Source organism: Cryptomeria japonica, chromosome 1 (assembly GCF_030272615.1).
Source record: "Cryptomeria japonica chromosome 1, Sugi_1.0, whole genome shotgun sequence".
Lineage (NCBI taxonomy): Eukaryota > Viridiplantae > Streptophyta > Pinopsida > Cupressales > Cupressaceae > Cryptomeria > Cryptomeria japonica.
In genome coordinates this window covers 241782604-241803898 of record NC_081405.1, presented here as the reverse complement: position 1 = coordinate 241803898, position 21295 = coordinate 241782604, and the positions used below count along the sequence as shown (strand labels likewise).

General features: G+C 33.9%; 1 protein-coding gene and 1 pseudogene across 1 annotated transcript; both read left to right on the top strand.

Annotated features, from left to right (window-relative positions):
- The first annotated feature begins 5789 nt into the window (after positions 1-5789).
- LOC131034156 (chitinase 2-like) lies at positions 5790-6846 on the top strand (annotated as a pseudogene).
- A 13407-nt stretch (positions 6847-20253) lies between these two features.
- LOC131034157 (chitinase 1-like) lies at positions 20254-21068 on the top strand. Its single transcript, XM_057965547.2, has 2 exons — positions 20254-20314; positions 20419-21068. Exons 1-2 carry the CDS (start codon positions 20254-20256, stop codon positions 21066-21068), a joined length of 711 nt encoding a protein of 236 aa, XP_057821530.2.
- Positions 21069-21295: the final 227 nt, after the last annotated feature.

The window sequence follows — 21295 nt, the reverse complement described above, 5'->3', positions numbered from 1 at the left end:
TGCAAGACAAACTTCTCTAGACTTTTGTCTCCAAAAGACCTCTTCCTTAGCCAAAGCCTCTTCATACTAGTTAAGAAGCTCCTTCTGTTTAAGAAAATTGTTTTGATCCATGCCGTGTAGAATAACTTCTTTGTTCAAAGAATCCAGTTCCTCTTCAAATTTTAATTTGACTAAAAAAATGGTTAGAAAATTTTCCCTGTTCCATTTTAAGAGCTTCTACTTGATAGATTTCTGTTTGACTACAAAGAAATATAATTTAGATCCTTCACACTGAACTTCCTTCCACCAGCTTTCAACCATCTCAAAGAATCTTGGATCCTTCGTCCATATTTTCTCAAAATTAAAGGGATGGTTTAAAGGTTTTAACTCTCCCAAAATATCCAACTATATAGGGAAATGATTTGAGCCTAAAGAAAGTAAATTATATGATTTAAACAAAAAGAGAAAAGTGGAAAGATCTCCTCTAAAGAGGATCGTGTCCAATAATTCAACAATATTGTTGAATCCTAACCTGATATTATTCCATGTGAAAGAGCCATTCTTTTATTTTATTTTGATTAAGTATTTCGAGCTAGCCAACTCTTGAATTTTGGTTGAGACTGAGATTCTCTTTGAATGCCTCCAATTTTCTTTGAGATGTGAAGAATTGCATTGAAGTTACTTCCAAGGACTATGTTTTCCAAAGGGGCCAAATGAAGAACCTTTTCTAGGCCCCTCAATATTCCTAACTTCTCATTGTTTTATACTAGCCTATAAACATTAATAATTATTATGTTAACATCCCCATTGTTATATATTAGGGAATCACTAATCCAATTTATACTACTTGTTGTTTTCACAAAGGAAACCCTTCCAAGATTCCAAAACAGAGCCAGACCACCTGAGGAGCACACTGCTTCAAGAAATTCAACTTCCCATACTCCTAATTTCCTTTTAAATGGTGTCATTTGTTCTCCATTCAGCTTGGCTTCTTTTTTAGAGAAATTGTATATACTTTTGAAAGTTTAATACAGTTCTTTACTGAACATTGTTTGTTAGGGGCATTTAGTCCCCTAAATTTCATGAAATAATATGCATTGGTCCAAGAGGAAGGGTTTCCCTAATCTTATGATTCAGAGTGTTGAAATGTTTTTCTCATCTTTGGCTTCACCATCTAATTTTTTGTGTTATATCAATGATCTCCATCATCTCCTACTACTAGGAGACTTACCACAATCTGGTTTTATCTTTATCAATAGATTTTCTTGCAGAACCAAGGAACTTCTATATTTAGGGCATTCCATAACTTCTAATTGATCTATATCCTCTTTTAATATTCTAATGTCATCCTCCTCTGGCTCTTCAAGATTTAGAATTTTTTGAATAAGAGTTTATTTTTCAATCTAACATTCTTCATTATCTATAGATTGATTATTAGAAATTCTCAAAAAATAATAAACAACTGCTAACTTGACAGGGACTGGAGAGCCCTCCTCGATAGAGTTATTTACCTCTAGAGCCTTAGAGGAGAAGGTTTGAGTTACAGGTGGAGCTTCACCATCCTCTAAAGAGATTGTGTTCTTTTGATTGAAGTCTGGAATCGAAGACAAACTATAATCATTCCTCCTAAATGAGTCTAAAGAGGATAACATTCCAAACTTCTTCACAGACACTAATTCAAAACCTTTCACATTTTTTTGACCTTGTAATCTCACGAACCTTCTTTCGACTTAAATAAGACTCCAAGCTATAAATTTTTTTGAATTTTATCCACCACATGACTTCCTTTTCTAATTGTTTTAATTGCCCATACACCTCCCACTTTTGTCTTTCGGAGAGGTGGAGAACTCATCCCTTAACTCTCTCAATCCATTTACTTCAGGTCGAGGAACAATTCCACTAACAGATTGAAGGTTTTTCTTTGTCAATTATAAAAAATGGTTTATTGAGCCTTCCTCAATCTTTTAATGAATTATTAACCTTATGCTTGTCCTTGGAAATTTTCTTTCTACATTCTCAGTTTGAGCCAATCTCCATTTCTTAAAGAGATTCATTTCCAGGCCTTGAATACCAATTTTTAGGAAAAATTCTCTGGTTTGCCAAGGAAAAATTTCCTTTTTCATCTCAAAACCCTTCTTTACATAATTCATTAGTTTCTTTCCTTTATACTTAATCATCTCTTGTTATCTTCTAAGTCCTTCCAAGTTTAGAAGGTAATTTTAATTTTTAGATAGATTACCTTACCGCTTTCCCTGAAAAATCCTCTCCAACCCTCTATCCAAATTTCTGCCAAATTAATTCCCTCTAGTAAAATTATCCTATGGAATCTCAAAGTTCCTCAAAATCATTTGAGAAACTGCTATAGGGGAACAAGGAGAAGAAATTTCAAGGAAGACCTCTGAAGCTTCAAATATATCCTCCATGAATTGAAAATGATTGGAGATGGAGAAAATAATTGGCTATGAATTAGAGTGAACTCAACTGCTAGAACTATTGATGTCCAAGCATGAAGAAGAAATATAATCAGGTAAGTGGCATATACTACAAACTAGGGAGGGTTCTTCAGAAAACAACTTTTGGGGCCAGCCACCATTTTTTGAATTTATTTTCAAAGAAGGAAAATCTAAAAACAACGTCTCTTTCTTCTTTTGATTCCAAAAGTGACACAAAAAAGCCATTTCCTTGATATATTAGAAATACTTCTAAAACTCCTTTTCAATTCTTTGATACACAATGAAATTAAAAAAATATATCAATAAAGGTTTTTGAAAGTACAAATTAGTGGTTGTTGGCAAAATTTGTGAATCTAAGGAGAGAGGGAAGATTTTGAAAGTGTAATACTCGAATATTTACTCCTTTCCCCATTGCCAACCTCAAATTCTTTACCTTATTCAAAGCTAGCTGAATCCATATGAACTTTTGCAGAGTACAAATGATCGTTCTCTACTTCTCCTTCTTGAATAATTTCTTTTACCAATGGGAAAGACTATTTTTCTACTTCTTTCTCTGTTGCTTGATCCATAGAAGAACTAGAAAACTTGGGATCCTATATGTTGCGATTCTAAGGTTTCCATAAATGATTTTAGTTTGGGAACACCTTTCTAAATATTGAACCGATGGAGTTATCCCCAACCCGAGATCTATATTGATGAAAACATAGAGACTTATGTGAAATTAGAATGTTGTTAGGGAAGTATGGCCGAAAGGAAATGTTTCTAGGATTCCCAAACCTACTAGAATCAGGAGGAAAATGGTTATTCAACTATGGCTCTGAAAAGGGATTTTTCTTCCACCCATATGATGACCTCAAAGCTTCATTTCTTCTCTTATGGATATCCTAATGATCAGCTAACCAAGCCTTCTTTGTAAAGGAAGATTTATTGGAATCCCAGAAGGACAGAGAAGAAAGATTGGTATACTGTTGGGAAAAGAAGCTGATTTTTTCCCTAGAAAGGATACCTGAGATGATCTCCTTCTACCATTTCTTTCTCCCTACCACGAGGAATTGTTTCCATACTACTTTAGAGTTCTTTTTTCAAATCTGGAGAAAAAAGGAACTAATGTTCTCATCTTAACTAACTGAAATCCTTCCTAGAACCCTAGGAACTCCTCACAAATCTCAAACCATCTCTACTCTGATCCAATCTCCATGCTCTTCTCCAATCTCTTCTCTAAGATTGCATGGAAGAATAATAATTGCAGAAGTAGGAAATTACGTAAGTAAATAATATTGTTTTGAATTTAATATATTTTTTATTTAAAAATAAGAATAATTTTATTGAATTTTTTTGAAACTTATCTTGATCACTAATCAAATATCTTTTTTAATTAATTAATTTGAGAAGGTATTTTAAGTACCTTTAAATTTTTTATGTAAATCTAATTTTATTTAAAAAAATTGTTTTTCTTGCAAATCCAACAATTTACTATTTAATATTTTAAAGAAATGTTTATTTTTTATAAATATATATTTATCCATATTCCTTTTATACCTATTTAAATAACATAGTTTTTAAAATATTGATCAAATATTTATAATTTAAAGCAAACTATGACACAAATTATTTATATATAGAAAGAAGAGTTGGAATTCAAATCGCATCGAGTTTTTATTTATATATACCTTCTTTAATTCATTCAATTAGTGTAATATTCCTCTCATTGTAATTATAATGGACCATGTGAAAATCTATTAAAACAAATAGTATGACATCTAATATCCAATGTGACAATACAAAATGCTCCAATCATTCTCCATCTCTCATCTTGCATGATTACTATTCTAATGGAACTTCATCATACACATGAATAAAATAGGATTTCGTATGGCTACTAAATTAGGTAATAAAATCTACCTTTCATGTCTACTTTGATAATTTATCAAAATAAATATGATCTTAGATTGGTCAATTGAAAATGAAATCAAATAATTGGCAAAAGAATTTATAAATAAAAATTAATTAAATTAGATTGGATTTACTTTGACTTTATTGTTACGTCGATCTTAACTATCTAGAGGTTGAAAAAGATTTAGAAACTCTCTATCTCTCCATCCTCTTTCTCTATCTTCTTACCGCTCCCTGGATCTATGTCTATCTCTCTCTCGTCTCCCTCTATATTTCGCATTCTCTCTCTCTATCTCCCCATATTTATGTCTCTTTGTTTCTTTCCCTCAGTCTTACTCACTCATCTCTCTCCATTCACATCTTTCACTACTAAATCTCCCTTTCCATCTATATCTCTGTCTCCATCAATATATGCTAAACTATATCTCCCTCTCTACCTATCTCTCTTCCTCTATCCCCCATTTTCACTCTCCCCCTCCTCTAACTATATCTCTCCCTCTCCCTCCCCCCTCTCTCTCTATACATTGATAAAAATAACTTGTATTACAAACTTCTTACAAACCTAATTTGACTTTAAGAATGATTATTTAAATTTTTGAATATAATAAACTAAAACATAAGAAAAATACAATAAAAACTAAAATATAAGAAGATTACCATAAAAGCTAAAACACGACAAGAATACGATATGACATATATACATTGATAAAATAAGATGTATTGCAAACTTCTTACACACATAAGAATTATTATTTAAAATTTTAAACAATATTTTCTTAATTTTTAAAAATCAATAAAGATTTTAATTTAATTTATTATACTCATACAAATGTTCAATTCCACGACTTTAATTATAATTTGGTTTTTAAATTTGAAACTAATCAGTGAACGGCAATTTAATATGGGTGTGTATTTTGTTGGTTCATCCATATTATTGCTTTGTATTGCTTTTTGTTTGCAATGGCATCTACATAGACATTATCTTCCGAAGATGAGAATACAAAAGACGAATAAAATGAACGTAATATTCAGTTCCTTACGAAAGCCAAAATGTAACTTGCACAACTACGCTTCATTAGTATGTATTCACGTAGCCGTCTGTCGAAGTGAGGAGAGTAACATAAACAGAATTTCAATGGAACCTTCACAAATAGGCTAAGAAAACGCATCGACCAAATTGCCAGCCATCGTGATGTTTCTTGCCTGATAAATAACAAACTCTTGAACCCTTCTGAAAGCACAAGAATAGTTAAAAATACACAAGGTTTTATTCTATTAGTAAGTGACATGACCTCGCCTAATATGTAGTTTAGTGTCCCACATCACGTGATAGCGACAAATACCGTCTACATAATTTAAAGTTATTCCATGTATGTATATATATAGGACTGTTTGCTCTAATCGTTCATCCATATTTCTCACGACAATCCTCTCAGGCTGCGCTTTCTTTCTTCGCCTAACGCCATGGCTGAATTCTTCAAGATTTCTCTACTTGTTCTTGCGTTGCTCGTGCCTACTACAATAGGTACGTGTCTAACTGTACTCTATTTTTATTGAAGTACAGGGGAATAAGAGATTGTTCTTCTCGTTTGTATTCGGTCCTCTCCATCGCTATATATTGTTTTCACATTGTTGCCACATTAATTTAGCAGCCTTATTGTTTTATTAACCGGATTAAATTTCAGGTGCGAACACGAAACTTTTTAGGGAATACATTGGCGCCGAGTTCGATAATGTCAAATTTTCTGACTTACCAATCGATCCCGGCACGCAATTTCATTTCATTTTGGCCTTCGCTATCGACTACACCCCGTCAGGAAGCTCTCCTACAAATGGAAAGTTCAACATTTTCTGGGATAGTGACAATCTGAGCCCGAGCGCCGTGCAAGCCATCAAAGCTCAACACAAGAACGTCAAAGTTGCTCTCAGCTTAGGTGGAGACAGCGTGAGCAGTGGCAACGTCCAGTTCAGACCATCGTCTGTGTCGTCGTGGGTGAGCAATGCAGTTTCTTCGCTCACTGACATAATCCAGCAATACCATCTTGACGGCATCGACATCGATTATGAGCATTTCGACTATTCCGATCCCAACACATTTTCTGAGTGCATTGGGCAGCTCATCACGCAATTAAAGCAGAACAATGTCATCTCCTTCGCCTCCATCGCTCCCTATGACGACGGCCCAATACAATCCCATTACACTGCACTCTGGAAAAACTACGGCAATTCAATTGACTATGTGAATTTCCAATTCTATGCCTATGACTCGAGCACCAGCGTCTCACAGTTCATGAACTATTTCAACGCTCAGGAGTCTCGCTATAGCGGTGGAAAAGTGCTGGCTAGTTTCATGACGGAGGGAAGTGGAGGTTTGTCACCTGCGAATGGCTTCTTTGACGCGTGCAGAAAGCTTAGAGACTCTGGCAAGCTCCACGGCATCTTTGTGTGGTGTGCAGACAGCTCGCAGTCTAATGACTTCCAATATGAAAAGCAATCCCAGTCTGTCATCTTGGGCTCCTGATTCGCACAATAGGATTTGATGATAGTGGCTGGTGAATAATAATTACATTGTTTCCTTTTTATGTACTTGTTTCCATACTTTTAATATATTTCCTAGATTTCAAAGGGCGTCCCATCAAAGATTCGGTTCAAGCTTAAGACTAGTAGGATTTTGAGAACCATGACTTAAATTATAGCCTGGCTCTGTTTCTTTGTTCCTTTTTAAATCCTTCGGCAACCCAGTTTCTTGCGACATTGACCGTTACTGTCAAAAAAATTTATATCAAGAGTTTTTTTTTTTTTATAATCTAAGTAACGTTCTTTCCAAAAAAATCTCAAATGAGAATTCCATTTACCTATTAAGAAATCATGGTCATCGTCATTATCACTGTCCAATATCTAATTTAGAAGAAAGTATCTATTTATTATGCATAAATAAATCTCCCTTAGGAATTTCACGAAAATATTTATTTATTATGCACAAATAAATCCCCCTTAGGAATTTCACGAAAAGATTAAATTACTAGTTCTGATAAGCGAACATTCAGTCTAATTCTAAAAGCAATTTGAAAATTGTATTTACAATTACAGTTTAATGTATCATATGTTGTTATAATTATAAGTTTGCAGTAAATATTTTGAAATCATTTATTCTGGAACACTTTTCAGTTTGTACAATCTAGCATCTCTAAAATAATTAGACAGATTGGGATCTCGGAAATTATAAATAAATATAAGTTTTTAACATGGTTCATCAATTTGGCTATATCCACAGGCTTTACTATTATTGCAGCTTGCATACACAGTAAATATCTTTATTATTATTAAAGCTTGTTGCGATGATGAACCGTTGACTTCGACATGTCCAGTTAGGCATTATTACCCTATTCATGCTCCTATTTATCACCCCCACGCGGTCGAACGCTCGGGGTCATACCCTACCCGTGTCCTCCCTTGAGCGCCCTAACTTGTAAAAATATAGATAAGCAAGTTCTTACACATCCTGACCTATTGATCGAACCACTGAGACCTATGGGTGTGCCTTGCATACTTGTAGAAAATATCCTCCTTAAAATCAAAAATAAAATCAGCAATACTCACTTCTCTTGAGACTAATTCACATCTAGAACCTTCACCTCCACTCTTCAAAGTATATTTCACTGTCTCATATCTTTTTTTCTCAACATAATTCTTTCCAAACTCGTGTTCGCTGCCCTCATGAAAACATGAAACAAACTTTGACAACCCACCACATTCCGAGCACTTCTCATTCAAACAATCATTTCTATAGAAATAGCAGCCATCATCTCGAGGGCATAAAAATGGATCTTGCAAGTCTCTTGATGTTTGGGATGTGGTGTGCGGTCTCGGTTGCCGATTCTTAATTTCAAAACGTCCTTTACATTGGGTGACACTCTAGAATTAGAGTGCCAAAATTGTTGAATCTCCTCCTTCACATTGTCAGTCAACTTTCTATCAACACGTCGAACCCTCTCACCAAAAGCCCATGTATCTTGTTGAAGTGGATCGTCAAGTCTTTGTCTTCGTGCAAGTGCTCTATCCAAAGTTTTACAGTTTATGTTAAAATCAATACAAGTTTGTCTCATTTGACGATCCTTCCTTAATTGATGGCTTACTAAGGAGGTTGTAATCACTCTTCGAGCGACTCTCTTATCTCTTTCTTTGGTATTTTTTCCAATAGAATTGAGAGCATCAAATAGATTTTTTCCAATAATAGAATTTCTCTCCATCTTCTTGTTCATACGAATCTTCAATTTGTTTAGCAATGGTCTCATCTTTATCATCTTAAGCAATTGAACAAAGAGTTGGCATTGCTCGGTCAATGTCTTATTGCTAAAATTTTGGTCAAAAATTTGTGTAGCCCACAACTGAACGGTTCTTATTGACCTCTTACCTTCAAGATTTGCAATAATGTTCTCATCGATTTCAAATAACCATTTTGGGGTTCTTGAAGGTCTTGGATTTGCAATTTTTCTTTCATCCATGAGAGCGTCTTCATTTCTAAAGTAATTAGGTGTTACATATGGTTCACTTGGTTGAACAATTCCACCTTCAATGTCAAAATTTTCCACATTTTCACCTCCTACGTCAAATTTTCCACATATTGAGCATTTTCATTATCACTTTCAACATTTTCAACATTTTCAAAATTTTCACTTTCAAAATCTAAATTTTTATTTTCAATAACTTGTGACATTCGTTAGTTTGTCTAAGGCCAGAAAACCCTACCAAAGAGTTATACCTAAAAAGAGCCTTGAGACCATCTCTTATATTTCATGAGATCTAATTTGTTATTAATTATCTTTATTTTAATAAAAAATTCTACACACTTGATCCTTTTGGGGGATATTGAGACATAAAGATCCCTTCTAAACTCAAATCGTCTAAACATTTCTCTTTTAAAATTTTCATCCATTTCAAATTCGAATCCTTATAGAGTTTCCAAATGAGTTTTTATGTTAAAGCTTTATTTTGTCAAAGATGATTCCTCAAACTAACACCCCCCAAGTTTTTGGGCCTACAAATATTTTCCCAAATGACCATAGCTATTTTCTTTTTATCAACCATACCTTGCTAATGAAAGGTTCTAAATTTCTCAACTAGCTTAGTGTTTACTCCAATATAGAGAGATAAGTAGGACATTAGATAGATAGGTAGAGTATAAAGAACATATTTTAACATAGTTACTCTTCCTTCCTAGGACAATCATTTTGTCTTCCAAGATTCCATCCTTTTGTCTATTCTTTTTCCTATTGGGTCCCAAACATTGGATGATCTCAAACCCTTTAGTAAAGCTAGACCTAAATAAGACCAAGGATGTTTTCCTCCCATAAAACCGAAAAGAGAAAAGATATCATGCTCAAGAAATGGTTTAATATTAAAGAATAAAACTTCATACCTGATCTGGTTTACCTGTTGACTTGCAGCTTTGGAGTAGATTCAAAGAATTTTTCTAAATTTCATTGCTTCCCTCTTCTCTGCCTGCCCAAAGAGAATTGTGTCATCCGCAAATTGTTGATGTGTGATAGCTTCAAATTCATTTATAATCTTAATTCTTCTAATAAATACATCTTGTTGAGATTTGATTAGAGACCTACCTAATGCTTCTACCATTAGTATAAATATGAAAGGACAAATAGGATCTCCTTGATGAATACCTCTAGAGGTTTCAAAAATCCTATTGGAGATCAATTAAGTAGGACCAAAAAATGAATAGAAATATAATAAAAGATTAGATTAATCCATTCTTTTGAAAAAACAAAAGCTTCTAATTATTTACATATGAATAACCAATCCACTTTATCATATGCCTCCCTAATATCTAGTTTGATCAGCATGCTGAGTTTCTTGTTAACTTAAATTGAGTGGATAGATTCTTGGGCAACAATTACTCCGTCAATGATTGATCTTCCTAGAACTAATAATTTTTGTCCTTCAGAAATTAAAAGAGGAAGGATTTTATTCAATCTATTAGCTAAAACTTTGGACAACAGCTTATAAATTATATTTCATATGGAAATAGGTCTGAATTCATCTAATTTTAAAGCCTTTTCTTTCTTTGGGACTAAAGCAATAAAAGAAGTGTTAATTTACTTGAATACTCATCCTAAATTCATTAGTTCCTCTAATGCTTCTATCATTTCAACTCTAAGAAAATGCCAACACTTTTGAAAGAAGTTGGTAGGAAATCCATCTAGGCTTGGAGATTCATTAGGATGCAGTTTATTAAGAGATATTTCCACTTCCCAAAATGGTAATTTTATAGTTAGAATTTTTTTTTCGCAACTCTGAAATCAATCTTGAAATTTTAATCAAAAGTTCCTTTTTGTGAGGATAGATTTGAACCTTACCAATTGTTTAAGATTTCATAGAAGTAGGACACTGTTTTTCTTAATATTTCCTCTAGATCCTTTATCATAATATCCTTCTCATCCTTAATCATTAAATTTTAATTAATTGTCCTTCTCTTCTTGGTATTGTTGTGGAATTTTTTTGAATTCCTATCTCCCTCTGCAAGCCAAACTTCTCTAGACTTTTGTCTCCAAAAGACCTCTTCCTTAGCCAAAGCCTCTTCATACTAGTTAAGGAGCTCCTTCTGTTTAAGAAAATTGTTTTGATCCATGCCCTGTAGAATAACTTCTTTGTTCAGAGAATCCAGTTCCTCTTCAAATTTTAATTTGACTAAAAAAATGGTTAGAAAATTTTCCCTGTTCCATTTTAAGAGCTTCTACTTGATAGATTTCCGTTTGACTACAAAGAAATATAATTTAGATCCTTCACACTGAACTTCCTTCCACCAGCTTTCAACCATCTCAAAGAATCTTGGATCCTTCGTCCATATTTTCTCAAAATTAAAGGGATGGTTTAAAGGTTTTAACTCTCCCAAAATATCCAACTATATAGGGAAATGATTTGAGCCTAAAGAAAGTAAAATATATGATTTAAACAAAAAAAGAAAAGTGGAAAGATCTCCTCTAAAGAGGAACGTGTCCAATATTTCAACAATATTGTTAAATCCTAACCTGATATTATTCCATGTGAAAGAGCCATTCTTTTATTTTATTTTGATTAAGTATTTCTAGCTAGCCAACTCTTGAATTTTGGTTGAGACTGAGATTCTCTTTGAATGCCCCCAATTTTCTTTGAGATGTGAAGAATTGCATTGAAGTTACTTCCAAGGACTATGTTTTCCAAAGGGGCCAAATGAAGAACCTTGTCCAGGCCCCTCAGTATTCCTAACTTCTCATTGTTTTGTAATAGCCTATAAACATTAATAATTATTATGTTAACATCCCCATTGTTATATCTTAGGGAATCACTAATCCAATTTATACTACTTGTTGTTTTCACAAAGGAAACTCTTCCAAGATTCCAAAACAGAGCCAGACCACCTGAGGAGCGCACTGCTTCAAGAAATTCAACTTCCCATACTCCTAATTTCCTTTTAAATGGTGTCATTTGTTCTCCATTCAGCTTGGCTTCTTGTTTAGAGAAATTCTATATACTTTTGAAAGTTTAATACAGTTCTTTACTGAACATTGTTTGTTAGGGGCATTTAGTCCCCTAAATTTCATGAAATAATATGCATTGGTCCAAGAGGAAGGGTTTCCCTAATCTTATGATTCAGAGTGTTGAAATGTTTTTCTCATCTTTGGCTTCACCATCTAATTTTTTGTGTTCTATCAATGATCTCCATCATCTCCTACTACTAGGAGACTTACCACAATCTGGTTTTATCTTTATCAATAGATTTTCTTGCAGAACCAAGGAACTTCTATATTTAGGGCATTCCATAACTTCTAATTGATCTATATCAACTTTTAATATTCTAATGTCATCCTCCTCTGGCTCTTCAAGATTTAGAATTTTTTGAATAAGAGTTTATTTTTCAATCTAACATTCTTCATTATCTATAGATTGATTATTAGAAATTCTCAAAAAATAATAAACAACTGCTAACTTGACAGGGACTGGAGAGCCCTCCTCGATAGAGTTATTTACCTCTAGAGCCTTAGAGGAGAAGGTTTGAGTTACAGGTGGAGCTTCACCATCCTCTAAAGAGATTGTGTTCTTTTGATTGAAGTCTGGAATCGAAGACAAACTATAATCATTCCTCCTAAATGAGTCTAAAGAGGATAACATTCCAAACTTCTTCACAGACACTAATTCAAACCCTTACACATTTTTTTGACCTTGTAATCTCACGAACCTTCTTTCGACTTAAATAAGACTCCAAGCTATAAATTTTTTTGAATTTTATCCACCACATGACTTCCTTTTCTAGTTGTTTTAATTGCCCATACACCTCCCACTTTTGTCTTTCGGAGAGGTGGAGAACTCATCCCCTAACTCTCTCAATCCATTTACTTCAGGTCGAGGAACAATTCCACTAACAGATTGAAGGTTTTTCTTTGTCAATTATAAAAAATGGTTTATTGAGCCTTCCTCAATCTTTTAATGAATTATTAACCTTATGCTTGTCCTTGGAAATTTTCTTTCTACATTCTCAGTTTGAGCCAATCTCCATTTCTTAAAGAGATTCATTTCCAGGCCTTGAATACCAATTTTTAGGAAAAATTCTCTGGTTTGCCAAGGAAAAATTTCCTTTTTCATCTCAAAACCCTTCTTTACATAATTCATTAGTTTCTTTCCTTTATACTTAATCATCTCTTGTTATCTTCTAAGTCCTTCCAAGTTTAGAAGGTAATTTTAATTTTTAGATAGATTACCTTACCGCTTTCCCTGAAAAATCCTCTCCAACCCTCTATCCAAATTTCTGCCAAATTAATTCCCTCTAGTATAATTTTGATGGAATTGGGAAATAAGAAGGCAACCAATCTTCTTTTCTATTGATCATACAAAGTGGTATCTTGTTATTTCATCCAACTAATTGAAATAGAATAGGTAAATTTTTATTTACAGTTTCTAAGTTAGCAACTTCTACTATCTGAAGATGAAGATATTGATCTCTTATCCCTTTATCTTCCCCTAGCACTTCATTATCTATCTCTTCCAACATTTTGTCTTGACTTCCTCATACCAACATTGAAAAAGAATATCTTAAGTCTTTTAAGAAAAAATTATCCTATGGAATCTCAAAGTTCCTCAAAATCATTTGAGAAACTGCTATAGGGGAACAAGGAGAAGAAATTTCAAGGAAGACCTCTGAAGCTTCAAATATATCCTCCATGAATTGAAAATTATTGGAGATGGAGAAAATAATTGGCTATGAATTAGAGTGAACTCAACTGCTAGAACTATTGATGTCCAAGCATGAAGAAGAAATATAATCAGGTAAGTGGCATATACGACAAACTAGGGAGGGTTCTTCAGAAAACAACTTTTGGGGCCAGCCACCATTTTTTGAATTTATTTTCAAAGAAGGAAAATATAAAAACAACGTCTCTTTCTTCTTTTGATTCCAAATGTGACACAAAAAAGCCATTTCCTTGATATATTAGAAATACTTCTAAAACTCCTTTTCAATTCTTTGATACACAATGAAATTAAAAAAATATATCAATAAAGGTTTTTGAAACTTACAAATTAGTGCTTGTTGGAAAAATTTGTGAATCTAAGGAGAGAGGGAAGATTTTGAAAGTGTAATACTCGAATATTTACTCCTTTCCCCATTGCCAACCTCAAATTCTTTACCTTATTCAAAGCTAGCTGAATCCATATGAACTTTTGCAGAGGACCTATGATCATTCTCTACTTCTCCTTCTTGAATAATTTCTTTTACCAATGGGAAAGACTATTTTTCTACTTCTTTCTCTGTTGCTTGATCCATAGAAGAACTAGAAAACTTGGGATCCTATATGTTGCGATTCTAAGGTTTCCATAAATGATTTTAGTTTGGGAACACCTTTCTAAATATTGAACCGATGGAGTTATCCCCAACCCGAGATCTATATTGATGAAAACATAGAGACTTATGTGAAATTAGAATGTTGTTAGGGAAGTATGGTCGAAAGGAAATGTTTCTAGGATTCCCAAACCTACTAGAATCAGGAGGAAAATGGTTATTCAACTGTGGCTCTGAAAAGGGATTTTTCTTCCACCCATATGATGACCTCAAAGCTTCATTTCTTCTCTTATGGATATCCTAATGATCAGCTAACCAAGCCTTCTTTGTAAAGGAAGATTTATTGGAATCCCAGAAGGACAGAGAAGAAAGATTGGTATACTATTCGGAAAAGAAGCTAATTTTTTCCCTAGAAAGGATACCTGAGATGATCTCCTTCTACCATTTCTTTCTCCCTGCCACGAGGAATTTTTTCCATACTACTTTAGAGTTCTTTTTCAAATCTGGAGAAAAAAGGAACTAATGTTCTCATCTTAACTAACTGAAATCCTTCCTAGAACCCTAGGAACTCCTCACAAATCTCAAACCATCTCTTCTCTGATCCAATCTCCATGCTCTTCTCCAAGCTCTTCTCTAAGATTGCATGGAAGAATAATAATTGCAGAAGTAGGAAATTACGTAACTAAATAATATTGTTTTGAATTTAATATATTTTTTATTTAAAAATAAGAATAATTTTATTGAATTTTTAACATACCTTGTCTTCTCCTCCTATGACATTCTCTATCTCTTTCTCTATACATTTCAATTTGGTCATTTGAAAGTTTTCTTGTGCGTTTAGACTTCTGATGATTACTACTCCCCATTTACCTCCAAACATTATGCTCCTAAATGATTGACAATGTAAGATTTGACTTTAAGAATCTCCTAAAAGCACAAATTTGTCTCAGCCTATCTGAAAACCTGTGATCGTCGACAGAAAACAAAATATGAAGATTGTGGGCCGTTGGAATCCACAAAATGGCCCACAAGGCTCTTTTTTATTTACAAAAATTGGATATCTGATTTTAATGTAAAAATTTGTGGTCCCAAAATTTTTTCCCATTGCCGCATTGCTACATTAATGGCAATGACATAAATTGGATATTTGATATCCGATTTTATTAGTCATATTTTTAGATAGCGAGAGAGAGAGAGAGAGAGAGAGAGAGAGAGAGAGAGAGAGAGAGAGAGAGAGAGAGAGAGAGAGAGAGAGAGAGAGAGAGAGAGAGAGAGAGAGAGAGAGAGAGAGAGAGAGAGAGAGAGAGAGAATTTGATATAATCATGCATGATTATTTTAAAGCACCATGTTTCCACCTATTGCATGCATTTTTGAGCTTTCAAGCAACTTCAAAAAATAATGAATTTTGAAAAATGCAAAATTACAAAACTGTAATCTTAAAAAAATGATTTTAGGTATCTCATTTATAAACAATATCTAGTCAAGAGTTTTAAACAAATTTACATGGATTGTAAGACTACACGACTTTATGACTTCATTCAAATTTGATTCAAAATTTCAAGATGCCCATATTTAACTCCTAATCACATGTACAACCAAGGGCCAAACAAGCATTTCACTAGACAAAAATAGATTAGTTTGTTTCCCGAATCACCTAAAATTAAGAATATATGATTAAGCATAAATAATACATTTCTATATAATGCTTAAATGACCTTTGAAAAAGTTATATGACCAACAAACTATAACTTGATGCCTTTTTTTTTTTTTCAATATACTATACTGTATTTGAAAATATCTTGATATTTTAAACTCAAATAATATATTAGCATATATTCCAACATGTAATAATATGACAACCAAATAAATTAATTTATGAATATATTCCAATAACAAAATCTAATGACGATAAAATTCCCATTTTGTTTTAATTAAATTGACGACATGCATTATTCAACAAACAAAAGGTTGATACTATACATTTCCAACCTTGTCTTTAGTCAAATAGTGCAACCACTTTAACAATGGAATTTGAGAGAGACCTCTTTCTAGTTAGTTCTTGCCTGTAGGAAACTATAGCGGAGGTTGTCTTCACTAACCCGTGATTAATCTGATTAGAAGCAACCAATGAGAAATTGCCCTGTTTCTATAGTTTTGTTTGTATTTATTTTAAAGGTATCTTCAAACAATAAAAGATGCATGTTCTTTAAACCTTAAAAATTTCAAATTCATTTTTCTCTTGTTCGATTGGACTAAAGCTGACAGGAACAAATTGTCAGAAAAATAATGTGAATTACGATAAGAGAGAATGCATGTTCTACGATGTCATGTCAGAGGCTTGTGCAGTGGACGAGGGAAGAGAACTTGAGATAACCTAGATGTTCTGTTTTGAAATATGTGGCATTGCAGGAGCTGGTGTAGAATACAGATAAGACGTGGTGTTCACAAATTAATATGCTGGCATGTCTGCACGCAGAGGAGACTTCACTGGGCGACACTACAGCAGTGGGCAGTTTATAACTTTCACCAAATAGACAATTAAAATAGACAAACGGAGAACAACATTAAAAACAAAAGGATTGAAGAATGGTTTTTGACGATATTTGAGTGGTCGGGCAAAACTTTTGCGATGTGAAAGCATGAAAGTTTCTTTTGTTCAATGCCAAATTTATTATAGCATACTTCCTTGCTAATTTTTCTTTATAGCATTCTTTGACAGTATTTTAGTCTGGATAAATTCAAGAAGGGCAACTGGAGCATTTGAAAAATGCCCTTTTATGTATAATGCAAAAAGAAAATGGTTGTTAAGATGTTAAAAAGTAGATAAAACAATGCAAATCGAAGTTTGTGTTTCAAGGATTGTTGTTTCAGCTGAAGTTTAAAGATGGATGAAGACAATGTGAATTGTTTCAGATTGTTCCACACAATAAAATAGGAAATAGGTTCATGTCACTTCATAGTTGACAAGGACTGATGTAATTGCACATAACTCTGGTAAGAAATTGAAGGAGAATTTGTACCACTTCAATGTGATTTAATACTGGTAAAATATTTTTACTGACCATGCGCTGCACAAAAGAGCTTTATAATGCTTCAATAAAGTTTGTTGAGCCTTAAACCTTGGCTTTTCCAGAGTTCAATAAAGTCTTCTGTGTGGGACATTATTGTAATGGCTTTTGAATGGTAGTAAATGGTTTAATAAGCAAAGAGTTATTTCAACAACTAAAAATAGTAGAAGAGAATTTTATAGGGTGAAAATTTTGATTATTGAGGCTCCCTATTTGACGTCCCCAACTTCCACAAAGTCTTTTGTGTGGAGTATGATTTCAGTGGCATTCAAGAAACTCTAATTGATTTACTATAGGAGAGATATTTTCAGCAAGAAGAGCCAGCCGAAAAGACTTTTAAAATAATAAAAAATTTCATTACTGAGGGTCCCATATAGGCCTTCTCAAACTTTGATAAAGTGTTGCATATGGAATGTCATGCTTTCAGAACAATGACAGGAGGAGTATCAAGCCAAGATGGGAGGCCTTCCGTCAGGTTCTTACCAAATTTATGTTGGAAATTGGGGTGTGAATGCCTGCATTAGATTGTTCTCTACAGTTTCTATTTGGTTTCATAGTCTCTAGTTTACATTTAGCAATTATTTTGTTTAGAATTTCCCTCAAACTCTTCAACATGACATAGTAAGTTTGCTATGGTTTAAAGGAAACAATCCTTTATTAATTAATTCTATTTAATGACAATCTTATGAAAAGTTGCTCTATTTTTGTAAAAGCTTAAAAGAATAAAATTGATGAATGTTGTTCATTAAAAACAACCCGCATAATTGTACAATGTTTTAAGTCTTTTAAATTCTACTTGTATTTTGTGTCTGATTTAGAATTTACAATTTCATCAGACTCTTATCGGTAGATAATAGATAGTTAATTCATAAAAGCCCAAATTCATATATCAGTCACATCCCACTCTTCATATATATTAGAAGGTTTGAAGAAATCCAAGTTTTTAAAGTTGTGATTACCTAAACATCCATCAGCAAGGTACATAAAGACACCAAGACCTCTTAAGTGTCCAAATGGTCCAGACATGGAATAATTGCATTCTCACTAGGCAACTCAAACCCAGTCTCAAAAGAGTTGATCAAAATATTATAATTTGTCAGTAGTTGGAAATTACATCTTAATTATTTGTCTTCTATAAATGCTGCAATGTCTAGTGGGACTTTTATAAATGCTACAATGTCTAGTGGGATGGTATCGTCCATGTCTAAAATTACTTCCTGCCACATAGGGCTTCAAACTTGACTTTATCATATCATTTTAAAATGGATTTCAATGCAATACACAGTAGTCCGAGTGCATTTTAATTATTAAATTTAAATAATTCCAGTGGTGTTCAGCTCCCTAGCTTACAATGCACCTGCAGAAGTATTTTGGAAAAAATCTGGTAAATATTGGACTACCATCAATTTCAGTCTATGGGCTATAAAACATCCACAAGAGTATCCTGATCAATTTATAAATAGAATTTTCTTGGATTAAATGAAAACAAACACATCAAACACATCAAGAAACAACAAATTTGAAGTTATTACAATGAAAAAAGAGATGTAAACATTTGTTGAACGAATCTCGATGGGCAAGTTAAAAGAAAGTACAAAATGAGGAAAGCCTATGTATGCACTTCATCTTATTAACCAACATATACAATTAAGCCTTGTTTAGCCTAGGTGTATTGACAACAAATACTTTCCCACCTTTACACCCCTATTTTTCTTTAATTGAAATCCTTGGACTACCTGCAGTCAAAATAATTGATGTCATATGAGAGCTTCCATTTGGAGGAAGATAGAATATTTATATATCATGATTCCAGTTTGAAGATCTCTTGCTTATCAAAATATGAGAGCTTCCATTTGGAGGAAGATAAAATATTTATATATCATGATTCCAGTCTGAAGATCTTGCTTAACAAAATTACCAACAAATGGAGATTTAATGCAAGCATTTTAGGCAGCCAACTATAGAAAAAATGACTGGCCATTAATCTTACTCCCATTAATCTTACTCCTTTTGTAAAGTGGAATAGATTTTATCTGGTAGACCATTGATTTAGGTAATATTGTGTAACATCGAGTCAACTTCAGTTTTTGATGACAGCTTTTGATATTTACGAGGATGTTTAGAAATTGTTACTACAAATGAAACTATTATCCAGTAAGAAGCACTTGCACCAAGAATATCTAGTTAGGATAATGGACATACAATCTCCTTCTGAATGTAGCAGGTAGAGAAGTTCAAAACAATTTAAGAGACTAAAAGTCCTTGGCATCTACTGGGTGGATAGTATGTGTAGCTTATGGTCATTAGAAGTTTCTGGTAGCTCAAACAGTGAAGGCTTTCTTTATGTTGGGGAAAGCAACGCATGTGTTTCACCTGCATTGGCAAACTCAGCAAACTTGACAAGATTGTCAATTCCCCTATTTTTTAAAATTGCCCTGCCAGATGCTGGCAGGAACTTCGCTGCACTGCAGCTCTTGTTCATATAGTATAGAGGATGAATGTGCTCCATTATTGGATTCTATTCAATTACGTAAGCAACGAATTTCATTGTTGCAGGTTTAGGCTGGCAATAGTGTTTGTTTTTTCACGGCACCGTACCCCATCTCTATAAAGATTCCTTCCTCACAACAGACGTAGCCGGTAATTATTGTTTACAGGTTTAGGCTGGCAATAGTGTTGGGTTTCTCTATAAAGATTCCTTCCTCACAACCGACAATTATGATTGATAGTATCTTTGCGATATACCTGGCAATAGAGTTCTTCTGAATCTTTGCTAGATACTTGCTCGCCCAATCAGACAGTGAAAAGAAATGAATCGAGAAAGTAACTCACAATGTTCTAATTATTTGCGTCGTCTAATCCGCCTCTCTCATGTCTTTTCCTTTGATCGCACATTGGAGATGGGGATGTAAAAATAAATAAAAAAATAGGCAACATCAGACAAACAATAATCTCCCTATAAAAGAAGACGTTCCTCTTGAAACTGCTCACACAACTCCACTTCCAAGCTACAATCAGTAATTCCCAGGCACCATGGAGTTTTATATCAAGATCTACGTTTCCTTGATTTTGTTATTTCTCCCTACGTCACTGTGTAAGTTTTCAAATAGTTTTGTCACTTTTTTTGCTAATTTCGGTTTTATACATTGTTTGGCGACTTGATTACGCTCACTCTTACTTCTAAACGATTCTGTGCAGGTGGTAACGGCAAATTATTGAGGGAATACATAGGTGGCGAAGGCCTCAATGTCAAATTCTCCGATGTGCCGATCAATGAGAATATTGAGGTCCATTTTATTCTGTCATTTGCCATCGACTACACCAGCTCTGCTAGCTTTCCCTCTCCAACAAACGGCAAATTTAACGTCTTCTGGGACACCCAAAATCTGAGCCCTGCGGACGTGTTGGAGATTAAGTCGAAGCATAAGAATGTCAAATTTGCTGTCAGCCTAGGCGGTGACGTGACAGGAGATAACACTGCTGTACAGTTCAATCCATCTTCTGTGTCTTCATGGATTAGCAACGCAGTTTCTTCTCTCACTGAGATAGTCAAGCAATACCATCTTGATGGCATCGACATTGACTACGAGCATTTTGATCATTCCAATCCCAATACATTTGCTAAGTGTATTGGGGAATTAATCTTGCAGCTGAAGCAGAAAAAGGTCATCTCCATGGCGTCCATTGCTCCGTTTGAAGATGAAGGCCCCGTGCAGTCTCATAATAAGGCACTGTGGAGGAAATATGGTCGATTCATAGACTACGTGAATTTTCAGTTATATGCCTACGATAGGAGTACCTCTGTCAAGCGATTTCTCGAGTACTTCGACACTCAAGCCTCTAATTAGAAGGGCAGGAAATTATTAAGCAGCTTCAGTACAGATAGCGGTTCAGATGGCCTCACACCAGACAAAGGATTCTTTGACGCATGCAGAGAATTGAAGAAAAGAAGGAAGCTTGAGGGTATATTCATCTGGCCTGCTGACGACTCCAAAAAGTATGACTTCAAATATGAAGTGGAAGCTGAAGCAATCTTGGCCTCCGACTGATAACCAGGACCAATGCAACTTGCATC

What these genes read in the sequence shown, in the direction of transcription:
- LOC131034157 (XM_057965547.2), top strand. Translation starts at nt 20,254, where the DNA reads ATGGAGTTTTATATCAAGATCTACGTTTCCTTGATTTTGTTATTTCTC. An exon ending in ATTTCTCCCTACGTCACTGT is followed by an intron (nt 20,315 to 20,418) that starts GTAAGTTTTCAA and finishes GATTCTGTGCAG; the next exon opens with GTGGTAACGGCAAATTATTG.